Source organism: Oryctolagus cuniculus, chromosome 10 (genome assembly GCF_964237555.1).
Source record: "Oryctolagus cuniculus chromosome 10, mOryCun1.1, whole genome shotgun sequence".
Lineage (NCBI taxonomy): Eukaryota > Metazoa > Chordata > Mammalia > Lagomorpha > Leporidae > Oryctolagus > Oryctolagus cuniculus.
In genome coordinates, this window is record NC_091441.1 from 63176493 (window position 1) to 63192004 (window position 15512).

A 15512-nucleotide genomic window follows, 5' to 3' on the forward strand; every position below is an offset into this window, starting at 1 on the left:
TGTGAATGAAAGGGGAGAGGGAGTGGGAAAGGGGAGGGTTGCGGGTGGGAGGGACGTTATGGGGGGGAAGCCATTGTAATCCATAAGCTGTGTTTTGGAAATTAATATTCATTAAATAAAAGTTAAAAAAAAAGAGGTGAAAAATCTTAACAAAGAAAAACACATGAAAATAACAGAAAAAAAGCCATCTACGTCATATTTTCTTTGATTATTCTTATTGTCATATAAACATCACTGGCAAATTACTGTGACCACTTTTTAAAAAATCACTAATGCAAATCAATAAAACAGATAAATTTCACGTCAAGCCTACCACTATAAAATGATGGACTAGATTAGACAATCTCTAAGATTTCTTTGGCTCTAAACTTTAAGTGGTCTTTACAGTGTTTACTCACCAAAACTGTAGTAAAAGTACCAAAAGTGCTTGTTAAGTTATAGAAATGCAACAACAATAACAATGACAACAAAACAGAATCCAAAAATGATATGAAAGTGAAAATATCTGGAAATTAATGTTGGCCAATTACCTAACCTGTTCATTTGTGATAAAAAACTGTTGTTTTATAGATCTAATTACAAAGATCCAATTATTTTGATATTTGATCACAGAATACTCAACACTATAGTAGGAAAAGTTTATTTTGTATTATAAGATCAATGCTTTGACTGAAAATAGCACTCAGAAATGAAAATTATTTGATATGGTGGGTTGTACAAGTATTATCCATATAATATTTGCTTAGGAGAAAAGTCAAGTATCTACATATAGTTTATATTATAGAGACATTACTCCCGTCAATTCCTCAGCCCACAGGGATTCGACACCAACTGAGGGGTATCATTTCTATGTAAAGAGAGCTAAGATATGGAGCAAAGTAATGGAAAGGTGGTGTATTGTCTGCAGAACCTTAGGAAGCTGACATTCAAGTTTCTAAGAGTGTATCTGTTTGATATACATGAAGGATTTTTAGAGAAAAAGATTGGAAGATTCAGGCACAGCTATAAAGTATAGATTATGAGGGGTATTGTGTACACATAAAGGGATCTAGAGCTTGGTCCCAATGACAAATTTTAAGATTGGAGAGAATGACTTTTGGGTTGTACACAGGCTATTTCAGGAAAGAAATGGAAAACGACAGTCATAAAGCTATGGCAACAGTCAGTGCCAGACCCTCAAACTTCTTTTTGTCTGAATACCTAGAACAACCATTTGTTTCTACTCTCCAGTTGAGAAAGGATTCAGTGGCACATAAATAAAGAACAGGAGTGATTTTGGAGTGGGATGGTGTGCATGCATGCATGTGTGTGTGAGTGCACATGTGCGTATGTGTGCTTGCTTTCACATTATGGGCATGACCAATACACACCAAGCCATATCACAAGGATGCTGTAAAATCTAGGTATTTAAAAATCAGTAAGATATAAACATTATGACTCAGGTATGCATAAGCACAACCATAGGGTTAACCAAGCAACATATACTAAGCCATATTAATAATGAATCATCTAAACAAATTTATAACAAAATCTAAACAAATTTATAACAAAATCAAGCACTGAAGACCACATTCTGCAGATTATCTGTAACTATGATGAGAAAGCTCAAAATAACAGAATGGCATTGAGAAGGGGAGTGGGAACCCAAGATGAACTCTGGGTAAATTAAGAGACAGCAGGATGTGGTGACTGATGGTGTGTATGGCTTACAGAAAGGACAAGAAAGGAGTGGAGCCTTGAATGACTCTGCAAGGAGAAGAAACTTAGGAAGCAGGTAGGAATTACAGTGGAAAGATCAAGTTTTCACTTGAGAAGCAGTTTGGGTTTTATTCATAGACTTTGGGATGTTTGAAACATTCTGTAGATAAGTGAGGTGGGCAGCTTGACAGGTAAGCAAGAGAGGGGGTGAGATGGAGTGAAGACAGCTAACCCTCTAACTGCCATAATCTATCTACCGATCTCTACCCCAGCTGCCATCATTCCTAGGTGACAAAGTTACTGGGTTAAGGCTGGCTATCTGGGGATGAGCCAGAGCAGGTGGTTAACATCAAGTGAAAACCACCTCCCTGTCATGCCTGGAGTGTGGAATCATGGAGAATAAAAAGTGGAGCCAGGGAAAAACAAACACAGACACTTTTCACTACCTGGAATCCTCCCACGGAGTGCTGGCTGCAGCCTCCTGGGCTTTGCATTCTCTGTATAAAGATGCTAAGTTTGCAAATAAATACCCATAAATTAAACAAGGATTTTCATCCAATTGATTGTGTTTGAGGAATCAGCCCAATGTAAAAACAATTTGTCCAATAGTGGGTCAGGGATTCTTCTCACTTTTACAGAACATTAAGGAATTCTTTCTAGAAGTAGTTAGTCTTTTAGGTCTAAGGTTCACGCATCAGTATTAGGCTGGCTCAATGTACAGCACCCTCATTAACAGAATAGCATTCTAGCTTCATCTTCAGAAGCCAGAGGGAGAAAAAGAGAAGCAGTGAGGGAACAAAACAAACAGAAGAATGGAGAATGTCTGCATTTATGTCTGGAACTAGTTATTAGTCATGTCAGCCTAATCAGATCAGAGGACTCCTTCAGACAAAAGAATAAGATATTTTGGTTCAAGGCTCATTAGAATTTAGAGTGCTTAATTTCCTCCTTAAGTTAAACCAGAAAGGCAGCTATAATGAAGATACTAATAAAATAGGGCTTTTTTGTAACTAATTTTTTCTTAATGACTGAAATATAAAATATTTGAAATGTTTTCTTTTCTGAAAACTTTTTACATTCTAATGTATACAATAAAATTAATATGGGATGTTAAAATAAAGCTGACTTCAGCCAAAAGCAATGACCAAAATCAGGTGTATTTAGACATGCTGACTCAGCTTTCCAAACTAAAATACAAAAAATAAAGTTTCCTTTAGAAAATACCCTCAAAATAATTTATAGTGATTATTACTTTTTATTTATATAAAGCATGTCCTCTGAGGCTTGCTTGTGAATAACTGGCTTTCAGTGTAGCTGTAGTGATGAGTAATTAGTTTACCTACTGATATTAGGCTTTCAAATGCCTATAATGACATGAGTAAGCAACTTTAGGCTCGAATTCAGGCTAAGCATTTAAAAACCAACAATAGAGCAAAATACTCACTACATGGCACTTCCAGGGGATGCCCAGTCACATCACACCATCCAATAGGGTGAATATCAGGGCTGTCTGCTTCTATCCAGTAGTCATATTTATGGTCCCAACCATCAAAATGAACCTGTTAACATGAGTTTTGGATTATTAGTATTTAGTAATTATTAGTATTTAGATTTCACTATCCCTGTATCAAAATACTTCAAAACGGATCTCTTATGCTCAAGTTAAAATTTTATTAATCACATTTTGCATCTGAGACAATATTCAAAATGTAGTATCCTACACAGCATTCTAATGTAGCAATCAAAAGCTATTAAAACAAGTTTTCAAGAAAAAGAAAAAGATTGGTAAATAAAAGATTTCCAGTTATTTTTGAATTATAAGGGGTAAGACCAATCCATTTTTTAAACTAAGACAACTATTCTAACACTGTTGAGAAGACAGACACTTCCTGTCCTGGGTAATTGTCCTGGGAGCTACTGTAAGAAATGTCAGCATCATCAACAAGAGTCACCAACTTGACATCAGTATAATCCTTGTGCTAGGATAAAATGCATGGGTCAGAGTATACAGAAGGTATAAGTTCCTAAATCTTCAAAAATGAGGAGAGACAGACCAAATGCAGCAAAGACAGCAGACAAAATAGACTAGTGTATATGTGGATTTTGATAGCTATCTTAGTAGCTATTAAAGGACAAAGTGTAAACTCTCAGGAAATCTTCCAAGGAAAAGATAGAGCCTGGGTCCAGTAATCCTGTTTGAACAAAGTAATTTGTCAGTGTTTTGTATCTTATCTACAAAACAAACATACATATGTATACACATAGGTCTAAGAATAATTAAAGTAAAGCCAAATTTCTGAAAAAAAATCAAATATTTATTTTTATATGTAACAAATTTCATGTTCCAGAAGTTTAATACCTGGATAAAAAGCTAATTATATTTGTGCAGGAAATGAAGAATGGAAAGAGTTCATTACTAAATAACTCTACTTGTTCTCTTATTTTCTGGTTTTGACTATCAATTAAATTGGAACTTTATCTTTTCCAATGTAAAACAACTCCTTAAAGTTTTTTGGAAATCATATTTTGAACAAAAACATCAAGATGTTTATCACTATAATAAACCAACTGAAATATAAATCTATCTAGCAAAACATAGGGCCAAAAAAAGGCAAAGTAAAATCTGTATATATGAAGTCTCAAATAAACTCCCAAAACTCATTTTCCTGAGCAAATTAGTTTCAAAGTACAGCTCCCAGAACAGCAACATCTCCTCACCTGGTCAGGTGTTAGAAAAGGCAAATTCTGGAGCCTCACCTCAATTCTACTGAATCACAAGTTCAAAAGAGTGGGGCCCACCCATTTCTGTGTAGTAGTCCTCCAGCTGAATCAGACACATGCAAAAGTTTGGGAGCTAATATCTGAGGAATAATTTTCAAAAGTATATTTCTACCAGACTTCTGCTTCTTCCCATAACAGAGTGCCCTTTCACAGTAATAAGAATAAAACTGGGTAAAACATATGCAGTGACTAGTTAAGAGATGCTGGACAAAAGGTAGAACAGAAACATAATCTCCAAGTAATAGAGAACACCTTGGATGAACCCTTAATGTCATCCTAAGACAATTGAATCACATACATAAATTGACTCACTTGTACATACACTTATATATTTATATTAATCCATTTACATACATGTTTTCATATAGACAGTCAACTGATTTTCAACAACTATGACAAATATTCAACATGGAAATGACAGTCTTTTCAACAAATTGTGCTTTCTAAGCTAGATATCCATAAGTGAACAAAATGAGAGAGATGATTTCTACTTCACATACAGATTTTGAAATAAATCACTGACTTTAAGATGAAACTAAAACTTTAAAACCTAAGAAATAAACTCAACATAAAATCCTTATGATTCTGGGCTATTCAAGGATGTCTTACCACACAGAAAGCACTACCCAAACAAGACTTAATAAGTTCTATTTTATCCATAACCAAAAACTTGTCTTTCAAATTCATTAAGAAAAAAATAAAGAAAGCCACAGACACTGCAGTATAATTTTCTGACCAAAGATTTCACAAACAATCCAATTTAAAATATGCAAAACATAGATACTTTGAAAAATGTGAGTGATCAATAAGCAAATTTTTAAAAATCTCAACATCACTATTCATCAGAGACACTAAAATGAGATACTACTGCACTGGAATTCTTTAAATTGTATGACTAACAATATCAGGTATTGGTGAGGCCACTGGGTTCCTGGAACAGTATTCAATGTCAACAAGGATAAAAAGTCGCATAACCACTTCAGAAAATGTTTCACTACTTTCTTTATATTAAACTTGTGCCTATCCTGTGACCCCTAGCAAAGACAATAAAACAAAGGTGAAAAGACAAATTTGAGTAAATAAGTATTTGTTGTGATTTTATTGCCAATAGAAAAAACCTGGAAACAACCCAAATCCATACGCAATAGCAGGTACATATCCATTCACAAACAACGGTTCCATGAAAGGGATACTAGTTAGCAATAAAAAGGGATAGAGTATCCACATATGATCATGGGACCAAACACATCATGTTGAGTAAAGTGGCAGATCCCAAGAATATACACTGTGTAATTCCATGCAAGAAGCAACAGAAATCAGGTCTCTGGAGGTTTAGAAGGAGAGATGGCTACACCAAGAGCATACAGGAAACTTGAGTGCTGTTGGAAATATTTCAGATATTGATTGGGGTGGTATATACAGGATATACACTTTTCAAAAGCTCTCAGACCTGTACATTTTATCATTTGTAAACTACATATAAATAAAGTATTTTAAATATTTCTGAATTCAGGTACTGTCCGTCACATGTGGCTGTTCTGCTGTTTTCCTATATTTTACTTAGGGTGACATTGCAGCATTCACTACTGTGATGACCAGGCAACTACACATTCTAGTAGTGGTAAGGCAAACCTGCCATTCTTTTATAAAATGAGGCCTACTACTTTGGATTTGGAGAGAAGCTGTGTTAAGTCTGTACCATGGAATAAGATGAAGTAAGGACAATTTCCCAAACTTTATTTAATATTTCAACCTATCTAATTTTAATATCCTTCCCCCTTTAGATTTTCAGTGCTCTTTTATGTTTCAAAAGCAAGAAATCCATCTCCAAGCACAAACAAGACAGGTCAAACAAATTAAAGCAGGATCCTGCTTCAAGAAGACAGGCCATTCTATTTCAGATATTGTGCAGGGACTCTCACTATGGAATTGAGTCTAGAAGTGAAAGTAAAAGGATAACATCTTTTCTTTCTTTCTTTTTTCTTCTTTTTTTTTTTTTTTGGTAGTAGGTACAATGTGTTTACATGCTCTAGTCAATATTTTCCTCTCATGCTCATTAAAAAATATTAAATTATTCTCTCCAAGGCTGTACACAAAGGTACTTCAAAAAGTTCATGGGAAAGCAGAATTCATAAGATAATTTAATTTGGTGCAAAAAAATTCTGAACCCATGAATTAGTAATTCTAATTACTTAGGATGGAAGCACAGGAATTAAAAATAGCCCCTCCTGGGCCAATGATGTGATCCCCACCAAAGGACTATCTAAACTAGGAATATATAATTAAAATCTGTACCCATATACATCTTTATGAAAGATATTTTTATATCTTTGGATCTTCATACCTCTGGAGTAAAAATCCAATTTTAAAAATTCTGACCAGATGGTCAAGTTAATAGAGGAGATCGACATTTTAGTGACATTTACCAAGGCTCCTTTTAGAAAGCAATCATTTTTGAAAACCAAATCTTCATATATATATGGACATATATATATATATACACACACACACACACACACACACACATACACACACACACAGCCCAGTATTTGGGATTGCAGAAAGTAAACATAGACATCACTCTTGTTCCTACTTTGATTAATTACAAAACAGAAGTCACATCACTAAATCAACCACTGTCTCAGGTTCTTTTCCTTAAACAGACAATAATACTTCCTGATGGTATTAACATTAAACATATTGATTATTAGTGACTGGTAAAATAACTCAGAAATTTAAGGGTTAGATCAATCTATAACAATACAGGGACTGACTCCTTAGCATAGCCATGAAGCTTTCAACTATCCAAGCTGGCCCTGTCCTTCTGCTCTGCTGATCACCTCTGGCCCAATGCCTACACTAAGACTTGCCCTCAGCCCCTGAGCCTTACCCCTGAACCTTACTCATCTCTGCTGTCCCCATGGAACTTAGCACTGAGGCCTATGCCCTCATATCGTGAGGAGGGCTCTGGGCCCACTCTCTAAGATGCAAGGTGGTAATCAGCTCCTTGACGTACCTTAGGATAGTTGGAAGAAAAAGCAATTATTTATTCAAGAACACTGGGGCTGAATTTAATGCCCAATTACAACAATTTTATTCACCTAATAAGTGATTATATTTTCTTCTACTGTATGGCTTTTAAATTTTTAATTTCTACTTTAACAGGCTTATTGAATATATGTATTTTATTGTCAGGGCCCTCAAATCTATTTTAAATGTTCTTGGGGAATAAATTATAAGCATATACATGATGTTAATTTATTTGGATAAAGTCTTTACTGAGCTTTAACTCTTCTAGCTTTAATTTCATACGTTTTCAGTTACCTGGACCTAGCCATAAATTCATTCTAGAAAGTCAGGTTTTAATATACTATTCTAAAATTCATTCATCCTGGCTACTGGTGCCAGTAAGACTACAGTTCACCTTCTTCCTGAGATGCAGGTTCTGGCTTCTGCTGAGGGATGGCATGGGGGATGAGGCAAGTACTGGGACTAGACATCCGCTTCACTGCAGGGCAAGGATGCTGGTACTGCACCTTCAGAGAAGAGCAGCACATGGGGTGGCGCATGGCACAATGGGTAAACCTCTGCTTGAGATGATGGCATTCCATGTCCAGTGCTGGCTCAAAACCCAGCAACTCTGATTCTGATTCAGCTCCCTGCTAATGTGCTTGAGAAAGCAGTGGAAGATGGAAGACGGTTCAAGTATTTGGGCCTCTGCCACCCATGAGGGAGACCTGAATGCAGTTCCCGGCCATTTGGGGGAACCAGCAGATGGAAGATCTCTCTCTTTTTGTCTCTTTTTCTCTGTCATGACTCTTCCTTTCAAATAAATGATTCTTTTTTTTTTCTTAAAAGAGTACCACGGGCCCAGCACTGTGGCGTATCATGTAAAACCGCCACCTGCAATACCAGAATCCCATGGGGGCACCAGTTCAAACCCAGCTGCTCCACTTCCAATTCAGCTCTCTTATATGGCCTAGGAAAGCAGTAGAGGATGGCCCAAGTCTTTGGGCCTCTGCACCCACGTGGAAGACCCAAAAGAAGCTCCTGGCTCCTGGTTTCAGATTGGCTCAGCTTCAGCTGTTGCGGCCACCTGGGGAGTGAATCTGCGGACGGAAGACATGTTTCTCTCTCTCTCTCTCTCTCTCTCTCTCTCTCTCTCTCTCTCTCCCTCTCTGTAGCTCTGCCTTTCAAAAAAATAAACCTTAAAAAATAAAGAGCACCACAAGCAAGACTGCTGGAAACCACAGAGCATGCAATTTGATGGTATACTTACACGTTAGGCATAGCTGTAATATACATAATACAATATTCATTAATATCCAGTGATTTGCTTTAATTGGTGATGAATGGGAGCTTCAGCAAGGTTAAGAGCTTGGGTGAGATCATACAGTCAGTAATTGGGGAGCCAGACAAGCTGAGAATTATTTTTTGACAGAACCATGCAAGATAATAAAATGCGAGGATACCTGGAACTACCACAGGAACACTGAAGCAGAAGTAAATTACATTTTTAAATATAAAATGAAAATAAAACAATATAGAATAATGCAGAGATGCAGTCAAAAACTGATAAACCATTGAATTCTTCCACCAGAAAAATGAGCCTACACTCATACACACAAAATTTTGTCTATAATTCAATCCTTGTGAAAAACTTAGAAACTTAGACCATTCTTTCTCCTTCAAAATTAATTTTCCATGATAATATATTTCCACTTTTTACTTTTTCATGTCAAATAAATCCCTTCAATTTCTGCTCATTTTATTTCTTTCACCTCCCCTCATTATATTATTGATGATTGATTCTGTTTATTGACTCAGTTTTTCCAATATGGTGTTGTTTCTATTAACTTGTCTTCTTTTATATCCTATAACCTCAAATTCTCTTGATATTTTTATTGTGTTCCTCAAATCTTTTTGAGCCTTACTAGTCACTCCACAAGAGTGAAGAAGGACAACAATTTTGTTCATGGCTCCCCAGCAGCATGTTGTACAACAACTGGACATGACTGGTAACTAGTCTGAGAATGCAAATTGGTTAAGCCACTATGGAAGTCAGACTGAGTAAAGAAATTATGGGACATGTACTCTATAGAATACTATACAACAGTCAAAAACAATGAAACCTGGTCATTTGCAACAAGATGGAGGAATCTGGAAAACATTATGCTGAGTGAATTAAGCCAGTCCCAAAGGGACAAATATCATATGTTCTCCCTGATCGGCGACAACTAACTGAGCACCAAAGGGGAAACCTGTTGAAGTGAAATGGACACTATGAGAAACAGTGACTTGATCAGCTCTTGTCCTGACTGTTGATGTACAATGTAATACTTTATCCATTTTAGTATTTTCTTTGTTTTGTTCTAGTACTATTGGTTGAACTCTGTGATTAACACACAATTATTCTTAGGTGTTTAAATTTTAACTGAAAAGATATCCCTATTAAATATAAGAGTGGGATAAGAGAGGGAGGAGATGTACAATTTGGGACATGCTCAATCGGACTTGCCCCAAATGGTGGAGTTAGAATCGTGCCAGAGGATTCCAATACAATCCCATCACGGTGGCATGTACCAATGCCATCTCACTAGTCAAAGTGGTCAATTTCAGTTCACAGTTGATCACACTGATAGGTCTAAGAGTCAAAGGGATCACACAAACAAGACTAGTGTCTGCTAAAACTAGCTGATAGAATCAAAAAGGGAGAGAACGATCCATCATGGGAAGCGGGATACACAGTAGACTCATAGAATGGCAGATGTGCTAAATAGCACTCTGGCCTCAGAATCAGCCCTTAAGGCATGCGGATCCGGCTGAAAAGCCCATGAGAGTATTTCAGGCATGGAAAGCCAAGACACCCTGGGGAAAAAAAAAAAAAAAAAAAAAGACCTAAATGGAAGATCTCTGTGAGTGAGATCCCAGTGGAAAGAACAGGCCATCAAAGAAGGAGGTACCTTTCTCTGCAGGGAGGAGAGAACTTCCACTTTGACTATGACCCTGTCGGAATAAGATCGAAGTCGGCAAACTCAAAAGGCTTCCATAACCTTGGCAGCTCATGACTAGAGCCTAGGGAGATTACTGACGCCATAAACAAGAGTGTCAAATTGTTAAGTCAACAACAGGAGTCACTGTGTACTTACTTCTCATGTGGGATCTGTCCTTAGTGTGTTGTCCAATGTGAAGTAATGCTATAACTAGTACTCAAACAGTATTTTACACTTTGTGTTTCTGTGTGGGTGCAAACTGATGAAATCTTTACTTAATATATACTGAATTGATCTTCTGTATATAAAGATAATTGAAAATGAATCTTGATGTGAATGGAATGGGAGAGGGAGCGGGAGATGGGAGGGGTGTAGTGGGAGGGAAATTATGGGGGGGGGAGGCATTGTAATCCATTAACTGTACTTTGAAAATTTATATTTACTAAATAAAAAATAAATAAAAAACTAAAAAAAAAAAGAATTACCTGCACTTCTCCACATTGAATTTAATTCCAAATGTGTAAAATCTGCTCACAAATCTGTTCAGGCAAGGACAGAAAAGGGAGCAGGAAAGAAAGGAAACATGTATCTGCACATCTTAAATGTCTTTCTCACATACGATTATCCCTATTTTACACATAAATCTTGAGAGAGACACAGGGTTGGGGATGTGCCTGTAAGTCCCTGTCCCTGAGATTCTGAAACATTGCTATCTCCATGACTGCTCTGAGGCCTGCCTGCCCATGTTTCTGCTTTACTGCTGCTTCCACACTCGGTCTTGCAAACTATCTCAGTTCCCTTTCCTTGCCACTCCTTCACAAATAAAATTGTTTCCAAATTCCTTCTAGTCTATTCCCTTACTAAGTATTGCAGAAAAACTTTTAAGCATTAAATGGAAACATTAGCTTCTACTGTCTATGGTTTTCATTTAATATTTCAAGTCTACTGCTCAAATTTATTACATATGTTAAGACATTGGTTCTAAATTTAGCCAAATATCCACCATTCCCTCCTCCAATAAAGATCTGATTCAGTAGGGGGTTGAGGAATGATGGTGGAAATCTGCATTTTTTTAACCACATATCCTAGATTACTTGCTGAGGCTAGTTTTTGGATAAAATTTTTCAAATGCTCTGTAGGGTATCACCATGGCAACAGAGTGGTTCATCAACTGGATTTGCTGTTAAATTTACAGTTCTATCTAAACCCATCAAGGGTAACTTAATTTTTTAAAAAGTCATAGGCCTTTTTTTAACTTTGTAAGACAAGGAACTCGAGAGAAACCAGATTGAAATCCTGCTGCAGAGGACACTCCAAACGTGTCCACTGGTGATGGTAAGTCTCTCTATGGTTACAGCTGTAATAAATATAATTACTTTTTCCCATATGTTTTCCCCATAAAATTCCCACAAGAATAAAAATGCCAAATTTTAATAGAATCTCTAGGGTCTTCATTCTTAGGAAATATTTAAATATTTCATCAGAGTTAGCCAACAGAGGAGCTATATTCCAGGCTCTGTGGTCACACATCTTTAGGTGTAGGTAACATCTCAAAAATACAAAGTTCCTGCATAAGCAGGATGAAGACAAACCATCTGAACTTCTGTTGTAACTAACATGAAAAGCATCACAGCTCTGCAATGATCCACGTCCGTACAGTTCCATCAAGGCACAGTGCCACAGCTCTGTCATGACAGGAGGCCCTACAGCTCTGCCACTATACACAGTGTCATAGCTCTGCCATGGTACACAGAGCCACAACTCTGCCAGAAACTTTACATAGCCTGAAGGACTGAAGAAGCAAACTGCATAATGATGCTGAATACTATACATTCATTTGTTGTTAATTTCAAAGTTGTTTCCTTTGTGATTATTCGCCCAGATGTGCCTTTCATCTTCCTTTCAGGACAACACCCTCTCAGTGAAAATTATCTCAACATACACTCCTAGCTGGTCCTGAGATCTTTCATTTCCACTTCAGATATGTCTATTTATATACCACCAACTCAAAAAGGACTTGAGCTGTTTGCAATAAAGGAGGATATATTTCCAAATAAAAATATTAAGGGCATGAGGTCATAAAAGATCAGAAAAGTTGGTTATAGCTAGAGTGCCATGAAACTTATGGTCTGATTAGAACATTTTTAAGAGATTTATTGGGAGATCCAAGATGGCTGAATAGGGAAAAGATGTGCTGATTGTGACCACAGGAAGATACCAGAAATGCAGGAGAGAAGCAGTGTCCCCATGGGATGTTTGGAGAGAAGTTTGCAGTACAAAGTCTACAGGAAGAAGAGGGACTCTGAGGAGCAGCAGAGACAGTACAACCACCCAGCAGCTAGATGGACACCGCTGGCAGTTCCCACAACTGGTGGCTGGTAGGACTCCATCTTCTCAGAGTAAGTTGAGAAAAACCTGTAGCAGCCTACAAACAACTGGTGAAATTGTCTGAACTAGAACCTCATGGCCCCAGGTGACTTGGAGTCCAGACTGAACCACCAGCTGGGAGTAGGGAGGTGGGATAAGGGGCCCACCTAACCTTGGGAAGGGAAGACATATTGCTTTCTTCCCCTTCCCCTACCAAGGTACCTGGAAACCAACACACAGGAAATACCATCTTCATAAAGTGAGTTGAGGATGCTGTGGCCTGCAGTCTCCACCGACTTTAAGTTTGGCTGCAGAGCTGGTAGGGGCACAGTGTGCACTTAAGCAAGTGAAGCAAGGGCATGTTTCTAACCTCTCATCACTCTACCAATGCTCTGGAAAGAGCTAGCCAGGGCGGAGTACTAACTAACCTCTGCTGGGCTGGTGGCTGACTCTGGGAATGGGGTGGCCTTCTCCTCAGAGGAGGAAAACAACAAGTATTTTTGCAGATGTCAAAAAATAAACGTAGAAATAATACAAGAAACATGAACAAGAAAGACAATATGACTCCCCAAAAGGAATAAAACACCTCTTCAATATTAGAAAGTGAAGACAGAGATTAAATGAAATGCCTGTAAAGAATTCAAAATTAATTACTCAAAAACAAACAGAACCAAATCGATGAATTAAAGAAATTCATATATGTCATGAATGAGAAATTTTGCCAGGAAATAGAGATATTAAAGTAGAATCAAACTGAAATATTAGAAACGAGGAAATCAATCTCAAATAAAAACACAGTGGAAAGCATTTTGTAAAGATTTATTAGTTTATTTACTTGAAAGAGTTACACAGAGAGAAGAAAGAAAGAGAGAGAGAGAGAGAGAGAGAGAGAGAGAGAGAGAGAGGTCTTCTATCCAGTGGTTCACTCCCCAGTTGGCTGCAATGCCTGGAGCTGCGCCAATGCAAAGCCAGGAGCCAGGAGGCCAGGAGCTTCTTCCAGATCTCCCAAATGGGTGCTAGGGCCCAAGCACTTGGGCCGTCTTCTGCTGCTTTTCCAGGTCACAGCAGAGAGCTGGAACATAAGTGGGGCAGCCGGGACTTGAACTGGTGCCCATGTGGGATGCTGAAACTATAGACAGCAGCTTTATGATACAGTGCCAGCCTCAGTGGAAGGCTTTAACAATAGACTTGGTGAGGGAGAAGAAAGAAAATATGAGCTAGAAGACAAATCTTCAGAAATATCACAGAAAAGAAAGAAAGAAAGAAAGAAAGTCAGAAAGACAGACAGACAGACAGACAGAAAGAAAGAAAGAAAGAAAGAGAGAGAAAGAGAGAGAGAGAGAGAGGGAGGGAGACTGAAAATAGTGTTTAAGATTTATGAAGGGCCTTCATACAATTATTCTCAGGTGTTTAAATTTAACTGAAAAGTGATCCCTGTTAAATATAAGAGTGGGAATAAGAGAGGGAGGAGATGTACAGTTTGGGACATGCTCAATCGGACTTGCCCCAAACAGCAGAGTTATAAACGTGCCAGGGGATTCCAATTCAATCCCATCAAGGTGGCATGTACCAATGCCATCTCACTAGTCAAAGTGATCAGTTTCAGTTCATAATTGATCATAATGATAGGATTAAGAGTCAAAGAAATCACATAAACAAGACTAGTGTCTGCAAATACTAACTGATAGAAATAAAAAGGAGAGAATGATCCAACATGGGAAACAGGATACACAGCTGACTCATAAAATGGCAGATGTTCTAAACAGCACCCTGGGCTCAAAATCAGCCCTTAAGGCATTCGGATCTGGTTAAAAAGCCCATGAGTGTATGAGAGTATTTCAGGCATGGAAAGCTAAGACACTTTGGCAAAAAAAAAAAAAAAAAAAAAAAAAAAAAAAAAAAAAAAAAACACCCACACACCTAAATGAAAGATCTCTGTGAGTGAGATCCCAGTGGAAAGAACAGGCCATCAAAGACATCAAAGAAGGAGGTACCTTTCTCTGAACGGAGGAGAGAACTTCCACTTTGACTATGACTTTGTGTAAATAAGATAGGAGTTGGCCAACTCAAAAGGCTTCCATAGCCTTGGAAACTCATGGCAAGAGCCTCGGGTGATTACTGATGCCATAAACAAGAGTGTCAATTGTTAAGTCAACAACAGGAGTCACTGTGCACTCACTCCCCATGTAGGATCTCTCTCCTTAATGTGTTGTACTAGGTGAGTTAATAGTACAACTAGTACTCAAGCAGTACTTTACACCTTGTGTTTCTGTGTGGGTGCAAACTGTTGAAATCTTTACTTAGTATATACTAAATTGATCTTCTGTATATAAAGATAATTGAAAATGAATCTTGATGTGAATGGGATGGGAGAGGGAGCAGGAGATGGGAGGGTTGCGAGTGGGAGAGAGGTTATGGGGGGGTGGAAAATGCTATAATACAAAAGTTGTACTTTGGAAATTTATATTTATTAAATAAAAATTGAAAAAGAAAATATCTGAACACATGGAGACTGAACAACATGCTCCTGAATGAATAGTGGGGCATAGAAGAAATTAAAATTGAAATAAAAAACTTCTAGAAATGAATTAAGATGACAATAGAAGTCAAGACTTAAGGGGGCTGGCGCCGTGGCTCACTAGGCTAATCCTCCGCCTTGCAGCGCCAGCACAC

The 15512-nt window shown here is 37.6% G+C and overlaps 1 protein-coding gene across 15 annotated transcripts in view; it reads right to left on the reverse strand.

Annotated features, from left to right (window-relative positions):
- The window catches only part of L3MBTL4 (L3MBTL histone methyl-lysine binding protein 4), a 555652-nt gene that overhangs the window by 224278 nt on the left and 315862 nt on the right, over nucleotides 1-15512 (reverse strand). For all 15 annotated transcript variants that reach the window (XR_007921517.2, XM_051851406.2, XM_051851407.2 and 12 more), the window contains one exon: nucleotides 3143-3257. Coding sequence is in view for 14 of the 15 variants with exons in the window: in XM_051851406.2 (XP_051707366.2) it covers nucleotides 3143-3257 (115 nt within the window). In the remaining variant the exon portion in view is untranslated. The remainder of the gene's footprint in view (nucleotides 1-3142; nucleotides 3258-15512) is intronic.